The 27,836-nt window shown below is 41.3% G+C and overlaps 1 protein-coding gene across 1 annotated transcript in view; it reads left to right on the top strand.

Moving 5' to 3' along the window:
* Positions 1-8,085: 8,085 nt before the first annotated feature.
* ASAH1 (N-acylsphingosine amidohydrolase 1) overlaps positions 8,086-27,836 on the top strand; it is a 30,312-nt gene continuing 10,561 nt past the window's right edge. The window contains exons 1-5 of the mRNA XM_021665116.2: positions 8,086-8,215; positions 17,741-17,787; positions 22,445-22,535; positions 23,730-23,816; positions 26,404-26,482. Coding sequence (XP_021520791.2) covers positions 8,138-8,215; positions 17,741-17,787; positions 22,445-22,535; positions 23,730-23,816; positions 26,404-26,482 — 382 coding nt within the window. The 5' untranslated portion in view covers positions 8,086-8,137. The remainder of the gene's footprint in view (positions 8,216-17,740; positions 17,788-22,444; positions 22,536-23,729; positions 23,817-26,403; positions 26,483-27,836) is intronic.

The following is a 27,836-nucleotide window of genomic DNA, read 5'->3' as shown; positions in this document are numbered from 1 at the left end:
TGTTGAAGTTTCCAAGTCGAATAATTGTGAATGTTGAAATTTCCAAGTCAAGTAATTGTGAATGTTCTGGAATGTTGAAGTTTTCAAGTTGAGTAATTGTGAATGGTTTGGATGTTGGTAACAATTAGGTTGGCTGTATAAAAGTGTTAATATTCAAACACATTTTATCTATAAAAATGGTAATTTCATATATTCAACCAAATATAACAGAATGTGTGTAAAATATGTTTCAGTTGAAGCTGCCTTTATAAGTCCATATGTATAAGAGGACTTCAAAAGTCCATGGAAAATACATGCTGTAAAAAAACTATGTATGATTTCAAAATGTGTTTGCACCAAAATAAACTCATACTATCTTACTGTAACATGTCTCAAAGCTGGAGATACTAAGAATGATAAGTCATCAGATAGAAAAAAGTCCCTATCTGAGCAATACAAAGTCTGCAAAATTGATGCAAGAATATTAAATTTATGGTAAAGCTTGGGTGGAAGAACAGTGAAATCACTGATGCTTTACAAAAAATTTATGGGGACAATGCCCCAAAGAAATCAGCAGTTTACAAACAACTCAATTTAAAAAGGGATGAGACATTGTTGGCGATGAAACCCACAGTGCCAGATCATTACGTCAATTTGTGAGAAAAAAATGCATCATCTTCATGCCCTAATTGAAGAGGACTAACAATTAACCGCACAAATAACAGCCAACAGCATAGACATCTCACCTGGTTCAGCTTACACAATTACAAATGAAAAAGTTGAGCAACCCTTCCACTCAATGGATGCCAAAACCACTCAGAGTAGCTGCAGTCAAGAGGAGAGCTTTTAAATGGAAATTTTAAACAAGTTAGATCAAGATGCTGAAGCATTTATTTGAAGAACTGTAACAGGATGACTTTATCAGTAGGATTCTGAAGACAAAGCACAATCAAAGCAACGGCTACCAAGAGTTGGAAATGGTCCAGTCAAAGCAAAAGCAGACTGGGCCAGGCATGGTGGCTTACACCTGTAATCCCAACACTTTGGGAGGCCAAGTCAGGTGGATGACTTCAGGCCAGGAGTTCAAGACCAGCCTGGCCAGTATGGCGAAGCCTCATCTCTACTAAAAATATAAAAACTAGGCCAGGCACAGTGCCTCACACGCCTGTAATCTCAGCACTTTGGGAGGCTGAGGCGGGTGGATCATTTGAGGTCAGAAATTTGAGACCCTCCTGGTCAACACAGTGACAGCCTGTCTCTACTAAAAATACAAAAATTAGCTGGGCATGGTGGCATGTGCCTATAATCCCAGCTACTCCAAAGGCTGAGGCATGAGAATTGCTTGAGCCTGGGAGACAAAGTTTGCAGCGAGCTGATATAACACCACTGCACTTCAGCCTGAGTGACAGAGCAAGACTCCATCTCCAAATAATAATAATATAAAAATACAAATACAAAATTCGTCAGGAGTGGTGGTGCATGTCTGGAATCCCAGCTACTCAAGAGGCTGAGGAAGAAGAATTGCTTGAACCTAGGAGGCAAAGGATGCAGTGAGCCAAGATTGCGCCACTGCACTCCAGCCTGGGACACAGAGCAAGACTGTCTCTAAAAACAAATAAAACAAAGCAGTCACGAGCAAAAATCATAGCAACAGTTCCTTGGGATGCTCAAGGCATTTTGCTTGTTGATTTTCTGGAAGGCCAAAAAACGACATCTCCTGATTATTAGAGTCTTTTGAGAAAGCCAAAAATCTTTAGCAGAAAATGCTCAGGAGATTCACCAGAGAGTCCTTCACCAAGACAATGCTCCTCCCCATTCCTCTCATCCAACAAGGGCAATTTTGCAAGAGATTCCATGGGAAATCTTTCTGACTTTTGTTTCCTAATCCTAAAAAATCTGTAAAGGGCATCCATTTTTCTTCAGTTAATAAAGACTGCATTGACTTGGTTAATTCCTAGGAACCTCATTTTTTTTTAAGGATGGACTAAATGACTGGTATTATCACTTAGAAAAGTGTCTTGAGTTTGATGGTGCTTATGTTAAGAAGTAAAGTTTATAGTTTTTATCTTTAATTTCATTTTTGATGAACTTTTTGAAGTCCCCTTGTATATATATTAGTATTATATTCTTTTTCAGTTGTAAAATCCCTGAGATCTGGAATTTGTATTTCACTGCATGTGTATGTTCCATAGCACCTAGTTATCTGCTCTTCATTTAATGGTCATTTAGTACTTTTTATACACACATCATTATTGTAATTGTTATTGTTGGCTTCTGTGGTCATTTCAGGGTGATTGTCATACTCCTCACCTTTCTGAGCTGCGAAACAGTTGAGAAATATACACAGGCATTAGAAATATACACAGATTAGATTCTGCTTTCTTGCTCGTTAGGTTGAAACAGAGAAAACATTTTTGACCTGAGGCCAAAATGGAATTCCAACACCTTCTACTTTGGAATGAACTTGAGTACTCAGTCATTTGACAAATGCAAATGACTTTTCAGGGGCACAGCCAATTTCTAACATGAGGGGAGTGAGCTGAGGGCAGGGTGAGGATGGAGGCGTAGAGACAGGATGTGCGCCCTGGTGGCAGGAGGTGCTTATGGTCCCCATTCCTTGACTACCTTCTCTCCACATCTCCCAGAGGTCTCCTTTGAGAGTGCTTTCTTCAGAATCTTCACAACTATCATGTTACAACATCGTGATTTTAAAGTTTGTTGGTGATGTGCCACTTTGAGAAAATGTGGTCAAAGGTAGCAGCTACTTTCATGTCCGCTCCTGTCATCCAACGCTTGCTGCAGTGGGATTACCACTATGGGTAGGCAGATCTGAATGAGAGCGCCAGAAAAGAGGCCAGGTCATTCATGTTCTGTGACCTTTTCACCTATTTACCAATTAGATACATCTCTTCTTCCCTAGGGAGACTTGAATAGAGGGAATTGCAGAGAAAGGTAGAATTTTCTCCCAGAAACTTCTGATGCTAGATCCAGGTTTTGTGATACCTGAATCTTATGCAATTTGAGTGGTCCTCTTTAAGGAGAAGAATACAAAATTACAAGTATAAAATTTGGTAAAAGGCTGGGAAGGGGCATGAGCAAGTGAAGGTAATAAAACTTCAGCTTCATAGATTTCCTGTACATCCTCCTCTCCTCTTAAAAAGGGAATAATGTTTATTTTTATGTGCATATCAGTTAGCAGGCTCTCAGATACAGTAATTTAACTTGCAAGCAAACCAACTTGACCTAGCTTCAGTAACAGAGTAGTGGGTGATGTAAATGAAGAGTTCAGTTGTTGGACAGGCTCTGCAGTTGGTTGAGCTAGCATCTTGACAATGTCATCCATGACCCAGTTTCTTTCCATCTTTCCACTGTGCTGTCCACAGTATCAATTTCATCTTAGGCGGCTCCCTTCAGGTTTATAGCATGCATGCCAGCAGCAATGGGGATTCCTAGCTTCCTCTTTCCTATTAGAAGAGAGAGAACAAGGCCCAGCGTGGTGGCTCACACCTGTAATCCCATCACTTTGGGAGGCCAAGGCAGGTTGATCACCTGAGGTCAGGCGTTTGAGACCATCCTGGCCAACATGGTGAAACCCTGTCTCTACTAAAAACACAACAAATTAGCTGGAGTGGTGGCAGCCACCTGTAACCAAAGCTACTCAAGAGGCTGAGGCAGGAGAATCGCTTGAACCTGGGAGGCGGAGGTTGCAGTGAGCTGAGATCGTGCCATTGCACTCCAGCCTGGGCAACAAGAGTGAAACTCCATCTCAAAAAAAAAAAGAAGAAGAAAAAGGATACTTGCTTCAATTATAGAGCAAAGGTCCTGAGCTTCAAACCATGACCTGTTTGGTTTAAGCATCTGAGTGACTAAGGCATGAGCCAAGCACTGTGGCAAGAGGAACAGGAAGACTTTAAATATCATAAGCCAATTGGGGTTCGCCCCCAAAGATAAGGGTAAAGAATGTGTCTCATCTAAATCACATAGCTGCCACATAATGAAGAAGTGGAATTGAGGCTGGTGAAACATTCCCAATGTACAATATTAAACCAGATGGTAGAGTCTGGAATAATGACTGAAATGTATTAAAGTTCCAAGATATTTGTTGGATTTACATGTTCTCCTCCATCTTTATTTTTCTCTGCCACTAGACTGAAAGCCCATGAGGGCAGGAATCATGTGTTCACTATTTACCCAGCATCTACATTAAGTGCTCAATATGTATGAGAGAATAAATGAATTTAGCACAAACTAATTAGAAATAACTCCTTGGAGATTAAATAGGTAACTATAATTACTTATGTAAAATGGCACTACGAAAAATGGAACTATGCAGAAATGTGAAGTCAGAATGGCAAAAACGTTGAGAGATAATCACATTTGAGTTAAATTGAAAATAATTTTGGGATCAGAACTGTGGGTCTCATCAAGAAAAGTAAAAATAGAACAAAGGACTTTTTTTTAATTGGCTCCTCAAATTCCAACATGTTTGGGGTGTCAGGGATTCAATGAGACATCAAAAATGTTTCAATAGAAACAGAAAGGTAAGTGCAAAGTAGAGAATAATTGATATGGGGGGAACAAAGGGAGGAAGAGCATTAGGACAAATACCTAATGTTTGTGGGGCTTAAAACTTAGATGATGGATTAATAGGTTTAGCAAACCACCATGGCACATGTATACCTATGTAACAAACCTGCATGTTCTGCACATGTATCCCAGAACTTAAACATTTTAAAAAATAATATAACTATTTTATTTTGATATTATATAGAGTGACAATTACATTAAACATGAGCAGTAAATTTGTAGTTCTGTAATGGAATAAAGTACAGTACCAATACACCTCAAGCTGAAGGTGATGATTTAACATTTTTTTAATCTAAAAATAAAACAAGCTGGGCACAGTGACTCAAGCCTGTAATCCCAGCACTTTGGGAGGCCAAGGTGGGAGGATCACTGGAGCCCAGGAGTTTGAGACCAGCCTGGGCACCATAGGGAGACCCTGTCTCTGCAAATAAAAAAAAATTACCTGGGCACAGTGGCATGTGCCTGTAATCTCAGCTACTCAGGAAGCTGAGGCGGGAGGATAGCTTGACCCCAGAAGGTTGAGGCTCAAACTATCCTCCTGCACCACTGCACTCTAGCCTGGGTGACTGAGTGAGAGAGACGCTCTCTCAAGAAAATAAAAAAGAAATAAAAATAAAACATAAAGTAATCATTTTTAGTGTGATAAAGCTACTAGAGAAAATAATTTTGTATGATCTCTGATTTTCCATTTTTAAACATCTTTTCTTATCTAGATCCTTTCCTGAAGAGCTGAACAAAAACCTGTTTGAAACTCAGAATGCATTTTAAATACACTAAGCCTTGAAAAAAATTAAGTAACCCATTGGTTAATACTTCTGTTTATTTCTCAAACTGAAACATTATCTTGATCTTTTAGTACACATTTTTGCATATTCATTTTTACTAAATCGAGTCAAACCTGTTCCAGGTAATGTGGTGTTATAGGTGATAGATTTCATTTAGGGTGGGGTGGCTAGGTTGCAATGCTTTTAAATCAAGACTCCACCTCAGAAACCTAGGAATGTTGGGTAGGAGATTAGGAAGTCCACAGCTTGCCAAGAACTTCAGCTATTCCATAAACAATCTGATTACATATGCTGATTCTTGCACACTAAACAGGTTATCCGAGTCTTAAACTTGATGCTTCTGTACAGTATTGAACCACCCTTTCCATGGTCATAATCATGCATTTGTACATTTAAATTCCATTTTCTATGAATAGGTCAGTATGCCAAAAACCACTGCCAAGTCTCCTGCACACACCTTGCCTTGACTTTCTGTACATTTCTAGTATAGGCTTAGGCAAAAAAGAAGAAAGAGAAGGAGAAGAAAAAGATGTATATGTAAGAAAAAAAAAAAGACATACATAAAATGGTTCAATTTTAAGGAAATAGATTTACATTTTATCTGAAAAGATAATCAACAATATATAATAGGCCTTTGGAAATTAGATGCCTAATTCTCTGACGGTGCCTAAGAATAGTATGTCAATTGACAACTTTTTTCCATAAAGAATCTGATTTTGCTAGGCTACCTAATCACCAATTAACATCCTTTCGTAGGGGAAAAAATATGCTTGGTGACATGTTTAAATTGCTCTCAAGAGTATTGAAGATGAATGATCTTCAAATCAAATAGCTATATGATTTAGTAATAACAACTAAAAGATGGGAATCCTCGTCTTCCTGGCACACTGATTTTAAGCTCCAAGGCGCTTCAATATATTCAACATTTAACACGTGTATCAACATTACACATTCTTTTTCCGGAGTGAAATGACTCTGAATGCCTTACAGAATTTGCCCTGCTCTCCTTAACTCTCCTAATCTATTAATACTTCCTTCTTCCTTTCCCCTTGTTCCTTCTGTGTCAGACTTCTGCTGTAGCTGAACATGCCAGGCACATTCTCCCTTTTAAGCCTTTTAACAGCTGCTGTCTCTACCTAGAATACTCTTTCTTGGGCACCCACAAACTAGCCTCCTGGCTTCCCTCAAATGTCTGCTCAAACTTCACCTCCTTAATCATGTCTATCTATCCCTCTTATTTAAAATTGTGACTCTCCCACTTCTGAGCTCCACACTTGATGCCCCTGGACCCGTTTTTTCTCCATAGCATTTATCACTAACATCCCATGTAATTTTCTTATGTATTATGTTTATTGCCCATTTCTCACCTAGAACATAAGCCTCCTGGTGGAAGGACTTTGTCTTGTTGTTCACTGCTTGTCCCCAGTGTCGGGAGATGTGCTTGGCACATTGTAGGTCCGCAGTAAATATTTTTATATTAATAACGAATATTTCTACCATCCAAAGGCTTACTGTTCATGCAGTAACTCGCATGCGCTTTAAGCATGTGGTATGTTTCAAAAGTGAAACTTCCTCCTTAAGGAGAACACTGTCATCTCCCTCTTAAAAAAAAAAAAATAGGAAAAAAAAACACAAAACATATTACCTTCTCATTTCCCCACCTCCAACAAAGATTGTTGAGTTTTCTAAAGAAATAATATAAATAGATAAAACTGCAATGTGTTGTCCTTTCTCTCACATTCAAAAAAAGAAAAAGAAAAAAATACATGGAGATTTCAGCAGCGTGCTGAGCTTCATCGAAGCATTAAAACATTGCTGGGATGTCAGAGGCTCAACGAGGAAGTGCAACCCAGAGGGCAGGATTTCCTGGTGGACTCTGAAATCCACCCCGGTCACCTACCCGCGCGATTGCGCCCACGGATGGCACGAAAGCCAAGTGAGTCCCCCTCCCGAGCTAGTCGCGTCCGCCTCCTCCCAGGCTGAGCTCAGCTCCGCTAACCCAAGTCCTCCGCCAGTTAGGAGGAAACACAGCCACTGAATGAATGGCAGCGTCTGGCACGGAGAGAGGGCTCGCGGGTCCCACCAGCCTTCCCACCCGAGTCTATGCGCGTCACCGATGCCCCAATTCTGGGACTTGGGAGCTCTGCTGTGAAAGCCCAAGTGGGTAACCCACAACCTGGAGGACCTGACTGGATTCGATTCTCTCTCCCTCTCCCGCCACTCCACTGCTCCTCGTCCCTGACCCCGCGGTGGGGATGAATAACTCAACTCATTTCGGGCTTGCTTTCCTCAGAGGGCAAAGATGGGTGAGGGTGGGATGTTACATTGGTGTTGAGACTCTTTGGGTCCGTTTCGTGGGTACTGAGGGTGCTTGGGGACCCGAGATGGGCGGCACCCGCCTGCAGGAAGCGCCCCCCGCGACGGTGTCCGGGTGAAGCTCCCGGCCCCACCCACGGGGCGGGGCTCCAGCTGGGTCCGACCGTTGCCCGCACTGGTCGAGGGGAAGAGGATAGATCACGCAGCGCGCCAGAGGCGAGCGCAACTCTCTTTCTGCGGGTCCCTCACCAGCCTGGAATGCTCACTCTCTCTCCGCCGCCCTTTTCTCTGCATTGAAAAGCCCCGTCCTTCCTCCCAGTCCCGCCTCCTTCGGGCGTCCCCCCACGCCACCGCCTGGAATGGTGCGGTCGCGGGTCACGCGGCGGGGTGGGTGTGGCCTGCGCCAGGCCCAGGCGACTCTTCTTGTTGCCTGTGCGGGTATCCGGAGGGCGGCGTTGGCTGCTGGAGCGATGCTGGGCCGGAGTGTCGTCACCTTCGTCCTTCTGGCTGCCGCAGTCAGCTGTGCCGTGGCGCAGCACGCGCCGCCGGTGAGTGAGCTTGAGCCGGGGCACGGAGACGGGCGTGCAGGTGCGGGCGCAGGTGTGGCGGGGCGGGCGGGGACGCGGAACGCCTGGTCCCGGGCAGCGTCTGTACGTGGGTCTCTGGTTTGTGCACAGGGGTGTGGGTACAAAGCGGGCCGGTGAACCCCGTCGTCGGTTGATTCCGTGCTACCTGGAACTAGAACACCTTTAAAAGAAATCCTAATCTCTGCAGGATACCTGGGTGTGATTCACACATCCTCAAATTTGAGTGAGTGTACTTGAACAACCAGTTCCAGGCCCTTGCATTTTGAACTATTTAAATAAAATGTTTCAGTCGACCTGTGTGCATTACTCAGTCCAGCGACAGACTGCTTGATGGCCAGGTGCTTTCTCCCGAAGGAGTTCAGTAGCTCAGCACAGGATCCTTCAAGGCCCTGGGAGAAGCTGATTGGTCCCAAGTCGGGGCGGTGCAACCGGCCGAGAGCAGGCCCCTCAGGCCCCCCCCGGTGGCCTCTTGCCCCCAAGTCATGGGATCGCCTGTCCCATGGCGGACAGGGCCACGGACTTCCTAACTGTAAGAGACAGTGAGGGAAGAGCGTGACTCTTTCGTTTTATAGAAGAGGAAGTAGACCTAGAGTGAGAAAATCTTTAGCCAGAGGTCACATTGTTGTTTACTGAAGCATGCCCAAGCGCTCTTTCATAATTCATTTCTTTATAAAGCAATCAGACTGCGTTTGTCTTTGCCAATAGATCGGATAAGTAGGAACCCAGCGCATCTGGCCTGAGGCTAGATGAAGATGGTCTTGAATAGCTTAGGTAGGATGTAGAAAGTGGAAGCAAGATGTGCATTCTCTTCTTTTATACCTGTAAGGAGAAATTCTTTCAAATCATGGTGGGATATGACTCAGCCATTAAAACTGATAAAGTGTTCGGTAAATAAAAGTAGAATCCAGAATAGTATATACAGTTTTTCCTGTAACAGGAAAATACACAGTACATACATGTGGGCATGATTGAAAGGCCATCAAATAAAATTGCTTTACTGTGGGTAGGGAATTAATTTGCTTCAGGGTAATTGGTATTATGGGAATTTTGAAAGAATTTGATATTTTGATACTATCAGGGCCTTTTATTCAAAGACCGCCAGGAACACACCATGAGTTGAACAAATTGTGTGTAGTATTCTTTGAGGCAAAGGAAAACACACACCATGAGCGACCATAGGTTGTAGGAAAAAAAACCCATTACAGAATTTGAACTTCGGTTTCATGATTTGGGGTAAGACTAAGGAACCAGGCTTTGCTGTAGATAGAATGATTTTAGAAAGTGGGGGGAATTCTATGATTAAGTAAAGAAATAACAATCATTCTTTTTAGCAAGAGAAGGGGATGTTTGATGCTTTGTGAGTTGCAGTGTCCTTGTTTTTGTCTGTGCTTGGACAAAATCCTCAAGTGACATTAATTTGTCTCATTGCGTCACATCTCAGAATAATCTTATCTGAGTTAGGTATCAGTGAGATTGTTAATGTCCAGGAGGAAAACAGAGCTTACCTGGCCGTGAGTGTCAGATCAGCTTGTAATAACATTGAGGTGTAGCTGTGGAAGTGAGAGCAGTTTTGGTTGTTGGAGGCTGTTTTTTCTTCTTTCTCAATAGCTTTATTTATTCTAGCTAAAGTATTTTAATAGCTATTTTCAGAAGAATCAATAACTTTTCAATGGATATAACAGTACTTGTCTAGAACAGCAGTTATCGAAGTCTAGTGTGGTCACTGGTGTCAGTTTGGGAAGCTGTTTTCACAAATTTTCAATGAACTGAGAAAAATAAGGATGTAAAACTAAAATTATTAATTTAGAATATTAATCTTTATTCTGATTGTATGGACTTCCAGTTTTCATTGTTGCTAACATGTTCTTAAAAATAAACTAATGGCAGAAGTGGATGTGTTATGCGTATGGGATTTGTTTTATTTTAACATCTTCATTTGGTCGAATAAAAGTTTGGACCCTCCTGTGACAAAACCTCATTAATTTTTTTTACTGGCCTGGAAAATCCTGGGATCCATGGGCTGAAGGACCTTTAGAACCTTACAAAATTTCAATGACTTAATTGTCTGAGAAGAATAAGCAGTTTTTCAATTGGAGTCATTATATAATAAACTATACCCTCATGGTAACAAAAGATATTTCAAAACTACTTTTGATAAATATGAATAATGAGAACTGGCTTAAATTGCAAACGAAGGTCATTTGATTTGGAATATCTATAAGGATTTTTTTGTTTGTTTTTGAGGTTTTTCACAATATTAATATGTTAAGGTCCTCCTGAGTTATTCTTCATTATTGAATTTTTTAGGAACCTCTTAAGAGATGATGGTGGTCAGGTGCAGTGGCTCATGCCTGTAATCCTAACACTTTAGGAGGCCAAGACAGGTGGATCATGAGGTCAGGAGTTCGAGAGCAGACATGGTGAAACCCTGTCCCTACTAAAAATACAAAAATTAGCCAGGCGTGTTGGCTCGCATCTGTAATCCCAGCTACTCAGGAGGCTAAGGCAGGAGAATCACTTGAACCTGGGAGGCGGAGGTTGCACAAAGCCAAAATCGCATCACTGCACTCCAGCCTGGCGACAGAACAAGACTCCCTCTCAAAAAAAAGGAGATGATGAGGCAGTGGCACAAGAAACGTCTGGAGAGAGAGCTCCAGATGACATCATCAAGGGTTCCATAGACTCTTATAAGGATTCAGAGATTTAATGTAAAAATCTCTGAATTCTTATTAAGATGGGAGGATCTGTAACCATTGCTGGGAGGCCGTTAGATGATTTTAGACAGGATAACATTTTCACTTTAAAAAGATGAGTCTGGATTGAAGGGCAGCAAGGGTAGATCTGAGGAGACTAGTCCACAAAAGAAAACAGGGTGCATTGAAGGATGGTGGCACAGGGATGAGGGAGAGAAGTAGATGTTCTAGAAAAAAGTCCAGAGGGTGAATGAGCAGAAGGAAGGATTGGGTGTGGATGAGGGAGTGAGGTATGTGTGTCCTGCACATTTCCGAACTGCTTCACTGGGCGAATAGTAGCATCACTGTCAGGGAACATGGGGAGGGGAAAGCTTGGGGGCTAAAGAATGAGGATCGTTTTCATTTGGGGTATGTGTTAAATTTCACATGGCAGAGAGACATCCAGCAGACCACTCGGACTGTCACTCAGAAGAGAGACATTGAGAGTCATTGGCATTATGATATTATTTGAAACCCTTGGAGCAGACGAAATCACCTAGAAAGAGGATAGAGAAAGAGAAGAAAAGAGAACTACACAAAGGCTAAGTAACTTGCACATGTATGTATCAGGAAGAGGAGAAACTGCGAAAGTTAAAACAGGAGAGGCCGGCCATGGTGACTCACGCCTGTAATCCCAGCACTTTGGGAGGCCGAGATGGGAAGATCACCTGAGGTCAGGAGTTTGAGACTAGCCTGGCCAATATGGGAGAACCCCGTCTCTACCAAAAATACAAAAATTAGCTGGACATAGTGGTGCATGCCTGTAGTCCCAGCTACTCGGGAGGTTGAGACCGGAGCATCGCTTGAACCTGGGAGACAGAGGTTGCAGTGAGCCGAGATTGTGCCACTTTACTGCAGCCTGGGCAACGAGTGAAACTTTGTCTCAAAAAAAAAAAAGAAAGAAAGAAAACAAAAAACCAGGAGAGTGTGTGACAGGAAGCTCAGGGAAGAGACTGGAACAGATTAACTATGTTGAATATTACTGAGATGTCAATAGTGTTATGATGTTGGGTACCTGGAGGACATTGGTTACCTCGGCCAGAGCAGTGTTGGGGGCAAAAAATAGCTTGCAGTAGGCTGAGGGTGATCGGCAAGAAAGGAACTACAAAAGAGAGATGGCTGCTCTGAGTAACAGATCTGAGCCACTTCACAAAATGTGTGAAGATGAAATATAATGGCATAGTAATTACTTGCCAAAGTGAAGTTGTTTTTATGCATCAGCTTCTCATATGAGTTATAACATTGTTGACATTAGCTATTGAATCAGCTTTAGCAATGATTTTCACACAGTTGCCAGAAATCTCTTAGTCCCTATCTGGCCTAGGAATTTATTGCACTGCATCTGCTTTTCCCTCCTACTTCCAAAGAAGGAACACACCGGTGTAATCCGTTTACTTATTCAACAAATACTGCATGCTTGCTATATGCCGGACTCTTCTAAAGCCTGGGAATGCATCAGCCAATGAGATAGATGAGGTCCTTCCTCTCATGGAGGGTTTATTCACATTCCTCTGACCTAAGTATCAGTAGTGTAATAGGAGGCCATCCCATCAGAGCCCAGAAGACAAGTGAAGACATTCACATGCTCACGTGAATTGTTACACACATAAGAAGCATGCCTCTTCATATTCAGTGTTTCTGCTGAGTTACAAATACAAGGACATTATAGGTGACATCTTATCTGGAAAATAGTTGTTGATGAATTCAAAAATTGAATTGAATGTCTTGCTAGAGTTGTTCAGCTTCTAATAGGTATGAAAACTGATGTGAGCTGTATACTTTAGATTATCTTTCATTGTCTCTGAGTATTTGAATGCGACAAGCACACAATGGCTTTCTGGACTTTTATAATACATTATTAGAAGCATACATTTCATTGAGGGTCTCCTAATTCTGCAAGGCTCAAATATTTTAATGAGCTATACAAATTATGTCATTTTTTAGGGGTATGGAGCATCATTGAGACCTTAATGAAATAATTTTCTCTTTATATTTTTGATTTATTTAGAATGTTATGTTCAGTAGCTCTGTAATTAGTTTCTTTTAATGAGTGGGGAGGACAAAGAGGCTTAAGTTTCTGTCAACCAGAAAAATTAGAGAACTTGCTGACCCAGGCATTCTTTTAAAAACATTTTCCAGAGAGGTTTTTGGTATTTTTTTTCTTTTCTTTTTTGAGATGGAGTTTCCACATTTGTGGCCTAGGCTGGAGTGCAGTGGCACAACCGTGGCTCACCGCAACCTCCGCATCCCAGGTTCACGCAATTCTGTGTCAGCCTCCCGAGTAGCTGGGATTACAGGCATGTGCCACCATGCCCAGCAAATTTTGTATTTTTTAGTAGAGATAGGGTTTCTCCATGTTGGTCACACTGATCTCGAACTCCCAGCCTCAGGTTATCCACCCACCTTGGCCTCCCAGAGTGCTGGGATTACAGGCGTGAGCCACCGGGCACAGCCTTTGTTTTTTGTTTTTTGTTTTTTTGAGATGGAGCCTCGCTTTGTGTCCCAGGCTGGAGTGCAGTGGTGCAATCCCTAGGCTGGAGTGCAGTGGAGCAATCCCTAGGCTGGAGTGCAGTGGAGCGATCTCGGCTCACTGCAACCTCCACCTCCCGGGTTCAAGCGATTCTCCTATCTCAGCCTCCCAAGTAGCTAGGATTACAGACATGCGCTACCACACTCAGCTAATTTTTGTATTTTTAGTAGTGATGGGGTTTTACCTTCTTGGCCAGTCTGGTCTTGAACTCCTGACCTCAGATGATCCACCCACCTTGGCCTCCCAAAATACTGGAATTACAGGCATGAGCCACTGTATCCACCCCAGAGAGTTTCAAATGCATTGAGAAACATCAGATTTTTAGCACTTCTCTGCACTCTTAGGAGACAACTGGGGGACAGTGAGAAAGGTAGAGAAGGGGAGCGAGAGAGAGGGAAAGAGAAAGAGAGGTACTGGGGGGAAAGGGTTAAAGAGAGTTGATTCTAAGTTGAATTTTGTTTCCTGTGGGAGGGTGTAACACCGTATACCATCCAGACTACATAATATCTCTTCCTGTCATCTGTTTCTAGTCTTTACCTGTCATCTGTTTAAATTTTTACTTACCTCAATAGAATTGTCTGTTATTAAAACTATGTATACTTGACCGGGTGTGGTGGCTCACACCTGTAATCCCAGCACTTTGGGATGCCGAGGCAGGCAGATCACAAGGTCAAGAGATTGAGACCATCCTGGCCGACATGGTGAAACCCCATCTCTACTAAAAATACAAAAAGTAGCCGAGCGTGGTGGCATGCGCCTGTAATCCCAGCTCCTCGGGAGGTTGAAGCAGGAGACTCACTTGAACCCGGGAGGCAGAGGTTTCAGTGAGCCAAAATCATACCACTGCACTCCAGCCTGGGTGACAGAGCAAGACTCGGTCTCAAAAAAAAAAAAAACAGCTATGTATAGTTAAACTTGGGGGATAGTAAGAAACTAAGTAGCATTGAATAAATTGATTATAATTCTGTTTTATGGCTATTTATGGGTTTTGAAGCTGTGTCTCGCTGTAGAATTCTTTTTTGGGGGTGACGAAGTAGTTCTTTTTCCACCCTATCCCCCAAATAAACCTTTTTGCGTAAATGACTCAGGCGTTAATGCCATGTGAGCCCCTAAGTACTGTGGCCTCATAGCTGCTACCTTTCTTATTTTCTCTCACATTTATTCTGTTTTCTTGCGCCAGATCGTATGCCGACTTCGTGTTTGTTTATTGCAACCGGGAGTGGTTATCGACCTCAGACTCCCACATGTATTGTTGACAGCTTACCCTTTACCTCTTACCTCTGGGGCAGGTCAAATTCACTCCTAATACTAGACAGAGCATTTTCAACTTTCCTCACAGTTGTTTAGTAAGAAATGTGCCTGTAATTTGATGTTTATTTTGGCTTTGGAACCCAGGGCATGCAAATATAATTATTTGAAAGGGATAGGAGTCATTACATTTCGACTGATTTGCCGAGTTGATTCTAGTGATCATCAGAAGTCCCGAACTAAGTGCAGATTATTCTGTTTGGAATTAAATCGAGGCATTGGTTTTATTATCTCTGTGGGAAGCTGTTTGATAGAGCAGGGAAAGCCATAGACTCTGATTTTGTCACCAGCTGTGTAACTTTCTGCAAGTCACTAATGGAGCAGGATCCTAGGTCCACAACATGATCATAAAATTAAGCACTCAGGTTACGTACTCATCACAGTATTCCCAACTCGCAAGAAAATAATGGTCAGATAAATAAGAAAATATAAAGCAGAGTATCTCATCACAGCAGAATTTATTTACAAATTTTCAAAAATAAAATGAAGCTGCAACCAAAATAAGTCTCTAAGTAGCTCATTTATTAGCAAAATAAGGAGAGCCATTTACCAGTGGCGGGTTAACTACGTTGTACTCGATTGCAGCAGCAGAAGTATTGTGGGCAAATGAAATTCTTTTCCATGTCTTTAAATGAGAACCGTCATCCTGGATTTGGGGAGCAACATCACTATCAAAGAACAAAGCATGTGATTTTGAGTGATTTTTCTTGATTCGCAACATTACCAATACAGATCAGCTGTTGATATTTATTAGATGATCAATGCCAAGTTTGAAGTGACTGAAGGACTAGCCTCTATAAATCATCTGTGTAAAACAACTGTAGGTGAGGATGTTTTCAAAGAAGTTGAGAAAATAATGATTCAGTATAACCTGAAATGGAATCTGCTAAGATGCATAAAAACTGACAGTGGTAAAAATATTTGTGAGAAGAAAAAGACTGAGTTGAGCAAATTCACAAAACTTATGAACATCCAAAGTGTTGAAGGCTTGTGGTTATTTATTATAGTATTCCTTTTTAGATACTTTGTGGAAAATATTGGACTCTCACGGGTGTTATCGCACCAACAATGTAAACCATGAGCTTCATTTGTTCTTGTGGATGTAACCATCATCATTTTTGTCAGAAATAGAGGCTGGATATCCTGATGTCTCTTGTGATAGAGCCATTAGATAACTTAGTAGCTGTATAGTTTTGCAGTCTTTGAGTTCACAGTTGACAGTGAAATTTTTCTAAACAAGAACTGCCCCCATCCACTATTATTGAACATGAATTACTTTGGAAATCAGCTTTTGCTACAGTCTTAATTTTTTTTGTTGTTTTTGTTTTTTTGAGATGGAGTCTCGCTCTGTCACCCAGCCTGGAGTGCAGTGGCTCGATTTTGGCTCACTGCAACCTCCTCCTCCCAAGTTCCAGGGATTCTCCTGCCTCAGTCTCCTGAGTAGCTGTGACTACAGGAGTAAGCCATTACACCTGGCTATTTTTTTTTTTGTATTTTTAGTAGGCATGGGGTTTCACCATGTTAGCCAGGATGGTCTTGATCTCTTGACCTTGTGATCCGCCCACCTTGGCCTCCCAAAATGCTGGAATTACAAGTGCGAGCCACTGTGCTCGGCCTTGATATTGTTTCTTAATGAATTCAACCCAAAATTACGAGACAAAGCCACACATATATGAGAAACTTACACTGCAGTAAGGCAAATTTGACAACTAATGTTTGAATCACAGGTAATGTCAACCTACTTTATATATTCCCTATGTTGTCAAAAATTAAAACAAGATGTGAGACCTCCATTCTTACACATCTTTGCAACAGATACATTTTCTGAGTTCAAGCTATAGTTCTGAGTTTCCTTCCCTACTCCACTTCCTCTTATTGTGGATTTATACTTTTTAAAAATAATTATTTTACTTTCACTGTATTGGTTCTCTAGAGGAAAGGAGATATATACACTTGCTATGTTGAACGAGTAACAAAAGAATCATAAATCTGTATGGACTTCTTTTGATAAGTTTAGGAGAAGATTCTCCTTTTGCTACTAAGCTTGGACAACTCTCCCTAAAACTATCTCATTCCTTCATTGTCTCAGGGAGTGACCTCGGTGTTGGGGGCTGTCCTCATCTCAGGGAGTACAGAGTCTGGTATTGACAAGGGACACAAACAAATGAATATAATGCAATGTCATAAACATGGTGACAAGCATGCGTACAAATGCTGTGGGAGTATAGATGAGGGTATGACTGACTGTTTTCATATGGAAGATAGATGAAGACTTCGTGAGAAAGAAAATATTTGAACTGAATCTTAGAAGTTAGAACCAGAAGTTCACCAGGTAGGGAAAAGGCATTCTAGCAAGAGAGAATACTGCATGCGCAGGCATGCAAGGGTGAGAGATCATAGGTAGTGCTTGCGTGTGGCTATAAGAGGAGTGTCAGGAGATGAGGCTGGGATGGTAAGTTACGGAAACATGATGAAGGGCCCTGTGCTGTGTGCCCTGAAAATCTGGTTTGGGAGGCAAAGCCTGGGACAGGTTGCAATACACATGGCTGATAAGTTCAGATAATACATCCTATCAGGTTATTTACTTTTAGTGCTAAGTCAGCCTCTCTAACATAAACATTTTCCATCTGCTTTCTTACATTTGTTTGTTACTCAATATATTTACAATATGAGAACCCAATTATAACACCTAGCACCTTTGCAAATTGAATTGAAACTGAAAATCCATTTAATGATTTAGGATTTTAGAAGTTTTCTCTGGAGGAAAATACTTAATTTAAGAGGCATTGAAATGGTGTAAAAGAGCAAAATCAGATTTGATTTTATCTTCACAGATTGTTAACTACTTTTGCAAATTGCTTATTCCATTAGCAAGCATTTGTTATTTTCTGAAATTTAATTTTCTTTGCTTTTTAGTGGACAGAAGACTGCAGAAAATCTACCTATCCTCCTTCAGGACCAACGTGAGTAAACATCAGATATCCAAACTCCCTTTGACATTTGCAGAGTCTTTTCCTCTATGTAATAATCTCTCATAAACTAATGATAGTGAATAAAAACTTAAGTCATGTTTTCTATCCTGTGACAGAGGTTTGTTTCTGAGATTTGTGTATTATACATTTGGCTGAGATCTTAGACAAATATGAAAATATCTTTCAATTCAGATGCCCAATGCTAGCCTATCAAAATCATAGGAAAGAAAAGGCTTTTCATTCTCCACTGAATTCTTCTATCTACCACTAAGTGTTTTTCTCATCTTTGACAAATGTAAGGGCTGTGTTTGAAATGGGCTGTGATTCTCTGTGGTGCCTGGATCTAAACCACCAAATCACATTGGAACAAAAAGCATAGAACCTCATGTGTGAAACGTTCTCAGAATAAACCTTGGCATGACAAAGCTATCAAGAACAAAACAGGATTGCAACACCTAAGAGGAGGACCAGAATCATGTTTCAGTGTGTTTAGCATTAATATTTTTAGTCTAGATTTTGGTCCTTCCAAATCCTTAGTGTTTAAATGGGCCTGTGAGAAAGACACAATAATAGCTCACAGACTCAGGGTACAGAACAGAAGAAAGAAGGACCGGGTATAGGGGACAGTGATCTTTTTCTCCTACTCTGCCCCCTCTCTGAAAGCAGCCTGCTGGTTGTAGGCGAAAACAGTACAACTCTATCAAGTGGTATCAAGATGACATTTTCAGTTTCTGCAACATTCCAAATTATGTACATTGTACTGCTGTTGTCTAAACTATGTATTCTAAATAGCCTCTGTCCCAGATTGCATGAAACTGTAATAAACTAAATTCTTGTGACTTACTCACCTTTATGTAGAAAGAGGCCAGTATTTGGCAGGAAGTAATTTCGAGGTAACCAGGTTTTTTTGTTGTTTTTTGTTTTGTTGTTGTTGTTTGAGATGGAGTTTCACTCTTGTTGCCCAGGCTGGAGTGCAATAGCGCGACTCTCTGCTCACTGCAACAACCTTCGCCTCCCAGGTTCAAGTGATTCTCCTGCCTCAGCCTCCCGAGGAAACCCCATCTCTACTAAAAATAGAAAAATTAGCCAGGTGTGGTGGCGGGCGTCTGTAAACCAGTTTTGATGCTGTTCGGATCCAGTGTTCATTCCAGCTCGTTCTTCAATGGCCTGCCCTCTGCAAGTCTTCCTTTCTGTCATCACTGCCATCCTCCTGGCCTTCGGTGACATGTCTGCCTTACTGATTGTGTCTCTCAGCTGGTCTTACTGCCCCAGTTCTCTGAATGTTTCATGAGGTGCCTTCCAAGTTTAAGGCCTTTCCTACTCCCTTTTAAGTGCACTTTACACATGTCTATAAATTGAATGCCCTGCAAACAATAAACCTTTCCTGATTGGGCATTTTACTGATTCCTTATTGCCATGTGCACATGAGTGTATGTCTACATATTATGTACATGCATGTATACATACATATACATATATGCCCCTAAACACATACACATTTTTACGTAGACACGACGTGTACGTTTCTTTCCTAGCCTTCATTTTGCTGCTAAGTTTCTTTTTACCTCACTTCCCTGCTTTCTACGCAAAAAGCCTCAGCTTTGCTCTCATCTTTCTCCTCTCTGACCTCTAACGATGGATCTTGAGATCTGGGAGGTAAGTGTGGATATTTATGTACCTTTGAATGACAAACAGTCATCCTGGACCTGTGAGATCATGCCTTTCAATTAAGTGCATACACTTGGGCAGCATGCATAGGCAAATGTGAGGAAAAAAGAGATTACCTGTTTAGCTAGCATGACTAGTCGAATCAGTGCTGGAGTTAAAGGAACTGAGAGCTTAATCACCCTGAATCCATCTGAGTCCATTCAGCATTTCTTTCCCACTGCTCCCTGGGTGCCTTGCACCTGCGCTCTTACTTGTGTATGTGTTCTTTCACTTGGCCTCGTTTTCATGCCACCTGGGTAGCCACGTGGGTTCAGCCTATGTGACTGATACTATAAATAGCATGGACATAGCAAACATTAAATCTCAAAAAGGATTAAAAGATTTTTTTTTTATGTGCAGTAAAGTAGGAAAATATACTGTGATGACTACCATTGATTGAATACCAGTGTTGCTAAGTGTTTTTTTAATCTTTGCATTTTCATGTAGTGTCTTCACTGTTCTTATAAGATAGATAGATACTCTTTTATGGTAAATTGAGGTGCAGAAGTTAAATATTGAAATGTTTTAGAAAACTCTTTAAGGCCAGGCACGATGGCTCACGCCTGTAATCCCAGCACTTTGGGAGGCCGAAGCAGGTGGATCACGAGGTTAGGAGATCGAGACCATCCTGGCCAAAATGGTGAAACCCTGTCTCTACTAAAATACAGAAAATTAGCTGGGCATGGTTGCATGTGCCTGTAATCCCAGCTACTTGGGAGGCTGAGGCAGGAGAATCTCCTGAACCCGGGAGGTGGAAGTTGCAGTGAGCCAAGACTGTGCCACTGCACTCCAGCCTGGCACAGAGTGAGACTCCATCTCAAAACAAAACAAAACTGTTTAATGAGACGTAAAATGTGTTACTATGGCTAAGCTTTGGTTATTAAAATATTTTTGTTTATTAGATTAACCAGTTCTCTCAAATTCTAATTAGTGCAGATTTGATGGTTGAGACGTTTCTCGGTTCTCATCATGCCCACTTCACTGTAATCCCTTCGCTATCTGTTGATGGTGTTGAATTCATCCCCTCTCCGTCACCTCTCTGAGATCCATGAGCCTACCCAAGACTCTAGAAAAAGAATCGGGAATTTATGGCAGATATAGGGGCATGATTTGGGATTGGTTGGCTGTTATGAGGTGAGGAGCAGCTGATAGGAGTTCATGGGCACGACACGCGTAGCTCCAGCAGGCCACTGAGTTATCTTTGCTGCTAGACATAGAAATCTAAATGCACCCTTGAAGGGAGAGGAGAGGCTATTACACCTGCCCGTAACATGGGGAACGATAATTGCTCATTGACTTGTGAGACAAAATTTTACATGTGAAATTGTGGTCCATCAGAAATGGAATTAATTTGTTGTGATTAAAAGCTTTTTTCTAGAATATAAGTATTATAGTATTTCATGTCGATATCAGCTCCTAAGAAAATGGGGAACTTGAAAAGAACAAAATTCATTCACTGTGATTTTTCTTAAATGCACGTTTCCAAAATTGAGTATGCTTTTCTTTTCTGTCTAAATCACAACCTGAATGGCTGCTAGTTAACAGTTTCATAAAACTTCATACATATACCAGGGCCCCAAGTTCTGTAGCATTATTTAGAGAGACAAGTAATTATTTATGGCAGTGGAAGTATAAATAGAACTACAGTTCATGACTTCAGGTAATAACCCATCCCCAGCTATAGACGTAAGTCTAGGTAACATTTCAATTTAGGAGACTGGTCCCATTGTGGCACACACCAGAGTCACCCTACCAGTCTCAGGAGCAGATCAGTGGAACAGATGATGGTTATTTTTAGGCATAGGTTTGTTTATACTGTTAAACCACTAAATGGCACACCCTTAAAAGCTACTTCAGTTTAGTAACAAGAGCCAGAAAATAATGTTCCTATAGCAACAAAGGTAGTTGTAGAATTCATCCACCAGAAATATGGCCCAGCTCCATTGATAAGTGAGTGAATGTTGCTGTGTCCTCAGAAACTGCTGCATGTAAGTTAAAGAGTAGGCAGTTGGAGGATGGATATGACAGAATAGGGCTTGGGCTTTGACTTTGTACAGAAAAATGAGAAGAGAGGAGGTGTTTAGGAGGGAAGATTAGGATGGCTGACAGAAAGAATCATGCAGGATCTTGAAGCTGATCATGGGAAGCTAATAAATGTTGCCACTCTGGGGCTTAAAAGGTGATCTTCCTAGCCGAGCTCAGTGGCTCACGCCTGTAATTCCAGCCCTTTGGGAGGCTGAGGTGAGTGGATCACCTGAGGTTGGGAGTTCGAGACCAACCTGACCAACATGGAGAAACCCCATCTCTACTAAAAATACATAATTAGCCAGGCTTGGTGGCACCTGCCTGTAATCCTAGCTACTCGGAAGGCTGAGGCAGGAGACTTACTTGAACCCAGGAGGCAGAGGTTACTGTGAGCCGAGATCGTGCCATTGCACTCCAGCCTGGGCAACAAGAGTGAAACTCTGTCTCAAAAAAAAGGTTTTTCCTGAACTTCCTGAAGCCAACACTAGAGACAATGATTTGGCAATAGTGTTAGACTCTCTGAGAGAGAATTCTGAAACTGGAAACCAATTGAAGAAGTATCTAGAGCCTCGACTAAATTTTTGCAGACATTTAAGGGGGAAAAATGGCAGATATTTCCTATCATTGATATTCAGGTTAGAGCTCTTAAGCCGTAACTGATTTTTTTCACATAAAACCTATTCACATGAACCTTCCCTACTATGTCATTCTATGCCAAGATTCTGTGACCACTGATGATTGTATTCTCAACCTAGAAGTAGTAGGTAGAGAATGAACTTTCTTTGCAAATTTTGTTTTGGGTAACCAGATTCTGCACTGTTAAGAATATGCCTCTCATATATCCTTATAGATATATCTAATTAACCCTCACAAAAAACCCTTTTGACATTTCAAGATGATACCCCTCTCATTACAGGTACAGAGGTCCAGTTCCATGGTACACCATAAATCTTGATTTACCACCCTACAAAAGATGGCATGAATTGATGGTTGACAAGGCACCAATGGTATGCTGTGAAGGTTAAATCTTTTATTTCTTTATTTTTTATTGTATTTATTTATTTATTTTGAGGCAGAGTTTTACTCTATCACCCAGACTGGAGTGCAGTGGCACGATCTCAGCTCACTGCAACCTCCGCCTCCTGGGTTCAAGCAATTCCCTTGCTTCAGCCTCCCAAGTAGCTGAGATTATGGGCACCTGCGACCACACTGGCTAATTTTTATATGTTCAGTAGAGACGAGGTTTTGCCCTGTTGTCCAGGCTGATCTAGAACTCCTGACCTCAAGTGATCCGCCTGCCTCAGCCTCTCAAAGTGCTGGGATTACAGGCATGAGCCACCGTGCCCAGCCATATTTATTTATTTATTTATTTATTTATTTCCCCCTCAAGGACCATGAAGACTCCATATTAAATCTTTTATTTCTAACTTTATTGAATGTTACTGTATTTTTAAATGAACACTTCATGAAATTACCCACAAAATAGTTTAAAACTGTGCTTTTGATACCTTTCTGCCATATATAATAAATGATAATAGAGGAAAAGAGGTCATTCCTCTGTAACCTTTGTTCTTTTTTGTAAACTTTGCCTTAGTTTCTTTCCCTTTGTGTCATTTTCCTTCATGTAAATAATTAAGAATCAGTTTCACTTTAAAGATAAAATTAGATTTACTGTGTTAATATATTAATTGAGGCCAAGCATGATAGCTTATTCCTGTAATCCCAGCACTTTGGGAGGCTGAGGCACACAGATCACCTGAGGTCAGGAGTTCGAAACCAGCCTGACCAATATGGTAAAACTCCGTCTCTATTAAAAATACAAAATTAGCTGGACATGGTGGTGTATGCTTGTAATCCCAGCTACTTGGGAGGCTAAAGCAGGAGAATCACTTGAACCTGGGAGGTGGAGGTTGCAGGGAGCCAAGATTGCAGCACCCTACTCCAGCCTGGGTGACAGAGCGAGACTCTGCCTCAAAAAAAAAAAAAAAAATATATATATATATATATATATATATATGTATATATACACATACACATATATACACATAATATATTTGAAATATTGTCAAATATACATATATATACATATTATTGTCAAATAGCAATCTCTTTTAGCTACATATGGGTAAGCCAAAAGGTAATCTTAAATGTCAGCATTTCGTTACATCTTTTAGTAAACGTTTTATTTATTTATTTTTCAGCTAAAGGTTATAGTGGGTTCTCTGAAAAATATGGTAAATACATTTGTGCCAAGTGGAAAACTTATGCAGATGGTGGATGAAAAATTGGTAAGAAATATTATTTCTCACAATAAATTTTAAGCACATACACATTACACATGAAAATCAGAAAATGATCTGGTATTTAAGGCATAATTCAACAGCCTCTTCTCAGGGACTTGGACAAATTTGCATTAATCTGGCTCACTGTCAGAACTTCAGAGGGACTTAAATTTGGGGATCAGTAATATTAGGATAACAGCATAATAAATTATGGTTTTGTTAAAGGATGGACTACATTATGACAGGCAAATAAACACATTTCATCTAGGAGTATGGTATTTCCTTCCCTTTAAGTAGTGAGTTCACTATTGAAGACTTCGTTTTTTCCTTAATTATCTCAGGGACGTATTTTATCATGACATACTCACCCTGGCCCCATATTCTATAGAGTTGCCCAGTAGCTCTGACCCCGAAACTCATTTGGGTTGAGTGTTTCTGTGCAGTCACCAAACCATTTCATTTTCATCCTGGCCATGTAGGAAGACTCCATTTCTCAGCCCGTTTTTGTTTATGCAGAATCAATGAAACACCTAGGGCCTGGCCCCTAGAACTGCTAAAGGGATCCTCATCATTGTTTATGGCAGATTTTGGGCACTAATGACATTTGGGGTTGGGCTGCTTTTTTTTTTTTTTTTGAGACATTGTCTCACTCTATAGGCCAGGCTGAGTAGAGCTGGGACTACAGGCACGTGCCACCGCTCCCAGCTAATTTTTTGAATTTTTAGTAGGGATGGAGGCTTACTATGTCACCCAGGCTGGTCTCCCAACTCCTGGGCTCAAGCGATCCTCCTACTCTACCTCCCAAAGTTTTGGAATCATAGGTGTGAACCACCATGCCCAGCCTGGGGTAGGTATTTCTTTGTCTTGGGACTGTCCTGTATATTATAGGATGGCTGGCCTGGGGTGGATATTTCTTTGTCTCAGGGCTGTCCTGTACATTGTAGGATGCCCGGCCTGACTTGGGGTGAGTATCTCTTTGTCTCGGGGCTGTCCTTTACATTGCAGGATGGCTGGCCTGGGGTGGGTATCTCTTTGTCTCAGGGCTGTCCTGTACATTGTAGGATGCCCGGCCTGGGTTGGATATCTCTTTGTCTCGGGGCTGTCCTGTACATTGCAGGATGGCTGGCCTGGGGTGGGTATCTCTTTGTCTCGGGGCTGTCCTGTACATTGTAGGATGGCTGGCCTGGGGTGGGTATCTCTTTGTCTTGGAGCTGTCCTGTACATTGTAGGATGCCCAGCCTGGGGTGGGTATCTCTTTGTCTCGGGGCTGTATTTTACATAGCAGGATGTTTAGCAGCATCCCTGGCCCCTACCCACTGGATGCTGGTAACACTCCCTCAGTTGTGACAACCAAAAATGTCCTTAGACATTGCCAGATCTCCCCTGAGGGGCAAAACTGCCCCTGGTAGAGAATCATTGCCCTAGCAGCTGAGTGCTCTGGGGACATCCTCCGTATGGCACTTGTACCTGCCAGGAACCAAACCCATTTTCCATCATGTTCATGCTCTTGGAGCTTTTGTTTAAGGCTGTCCTTTATGTTCATACTTACCAGACTTCCTCAAAACAAAAAATACTGGCAGGAGCAAAAGAGGTTGAGGTCTCCATGTACCCCACATGCCCTAGTCTCCCCTCTACTCTGGATGTTATCAGGGAGGGCAGCATTGCAAAGGGGTTTTGTGCCACACCTTGGAATCGGACAATATTGGGTTTTAAGGCTGGATCAGTCATATACTAGCTGTGTGTCTTGGGACAAGTTTCTTAACCTATGAAACCTCAGTTTTCTCATCAGGGAGAATAATACTAATATATATTTCATATGGTGGTTGTAAAGATTAGATGACACACCGTGTATTAAGCATAGTGCCTGAATGTAATGAGTGTTTAATAAACACCCATTAAGTCACATTTGTTTGTTAAATGGGTGGAACATTCCACTTGAGCAATGCTTTGAGTTTCTAGGGGAAAAAAATAATAATTGGTTAAAAAAATGAGACTCATGAATTTTAAGCACATTATCTCAGCAAAAGGCCATGAACGTAAATAAGTTGTATCTAGACGTTAGTAGTTGCCATTGAGAATAAATATATGTCCACCATTGAATTTGCTCAGTGTCTGTGGTTTGCTAACAGAATGCAGTTAATTCATCTTAGCCCAAGATCGGCCATCAACCATGACACAAGGTTGTGAATAGTTCAGGTTTATCTCTGTGAGTGTGGGAGGAAAATGGTAACAAGGGTATATGCCGATGGCTAGAGGGTGGATTCGCACAGAGATAAGGAGTGCTTGTTATGATATATTTGTGTTGTGGGTCATGTTAGGTCATCCAGGTGAAATTACTCTAGTTCCTGCCTTCTCTTGAAAATGGTGGAAAAATAAAGCAGGAAAAACAATCTGAGAATCAGGTCTCCACATAGGGGCCCAGGTTTGAGTATTTCATAGAAACTTTTTATAAATACATGATGTAAAAATGCTTTAAAAAATAACTCCTGTCACTTACTGTGATAGCAACATCTAGAGCAAATTATATGTCAAAGAACTAGATTTCAAAACTTGCTTTTCAGGTTAAATGCTTATTAATTTATTTGTTTTCCAGCCTGGCCTACTAGGCAACTTTCCTGGCCCTTTTGAAGAGGAAATGAAGGGTATCGCCGCTGTTACTGATATACCTTTAGGTAAAGTTCACTTGGAGGCTTTTAAAAAATGTAACGAAGCACTTTTACGTATTTCCATTGAGGTGTGATATACATACAGCAAAGTGCACAGGTCTTAGGTATACAGCTCAGTGAAGCTTCTGAAATGCATACCTGCATATAGCCATGACTCAGATCAAGATACAGAGGAGTCCGGCTCTCCAGAATGCTCCATCATGCCCCTTTGCAGAAAATACTGCCTCCTCAAGTTACCACTATTTTGATGTCACTATAGATTAGTTTTGCCTCTTCCTTAACTTTCTGTAAATAGAACTGAACAATATGAACTGTTGTGTGTGATTTCTTGTACTTTAATTATAGGTAGTGTGCTATTGTTTGAACAGGGTATTTGGGTTGTTTTCAGATTTGGGATATTAAGAATAAAGGAGTTATAAATATTCTAGTACATTGAAGGGGGCCTATGTACTCATTTTTCTGGATATATACCTAGGAAATGAACGATTGGGTTTTAGAGTGATTGTGTGTTTAGCCTTGTAGATTCTGCCAAACAGTTTTTTTCTTTTTTTTTTTTTTTGGAGATGGAGTCGCACTCTAGTTGCTCAAGCTAGAGTGCAATGGTGCAATCTCAGCTCACTGCAACCTCCACCTCCCCGGTTTATGCAATTCTCCTGCCTCAGCATCTGAAGTAGCTGGGATTATAGGCATGGACAACCATGCCCAGCTAATTTTTTGTATTGTTAGTAGAGATGGGGTTTCTCCATGTTTGTCAGGCTGGTCTAGGTGATCCGCCTGCCTCGGCCTCCCAAAGTGCTAGGATTACAGGCGTGAGCCACCGTGCCTGGCCAACAGTTTTTCAAAGTGATTACAGCAGTAGACAGTCAGCATAGTATGAGAGTTTTGGTTTTCTCTACTTAATAATTCTGTACTTGATAGTTCAGTGTTTTCTTTTCTTTTTTCTTTTTTTGTTTTCTGTAGTGTCAGTCTTTATTTGAGCCTTTGTATTGAGTGTCAGAGTATCCTATTTTAGTCCTAATTTGCATTTCCTTGATGACTAATGAGATTGAACAGTTGATTGATCTTTTTTTGGTTTGTTTTGGAGAAGGGCTTGTCAAGGTCTTTTGCCCTTTTTAAAATTGGATTGAAGGAATTCTTTGCATACTTTGAATATAAGTCCTTTGTCAGATACATGGATTCTGAATATCTGCTCCCAGTCTATGACTTTCATTTTTATTTTCTTGCTGGTGTCTTTGGATGAACAGAAATTTTTAATTTTAGTGAAGTCTAATATCTCAGTCTTCTCTTTGAGTAGTGCATTTTGTATCCATTTAAAAAATCTTGGCCTACCCCAAAGTCATATATGTGCTTATATATTTCT

This window comes from Aotus nancymaae, unplaced genomic scaffold (assembly GCF_030222135.1).
Source record: "Aotus nancymaae isolate 86718 unplaced genomic scaffold, 86718_ANA_hifiasm-v0.15.2.pri h1tg000079l, whole genome shotgun sequence".
In the NCBI taxonomy this organism is placed as follows: domain Eukaryota; kingdom Metazoa; phylum Chordata; class Mammalia; order Primates; family Aotidae; genus Aotus; species Aotus nancymaae.
The sequence above is the reverse complement of the archived record's forward strand: the minus strand, read 5'-3'. Positions and strand labels throughout refer to the sequence as shown.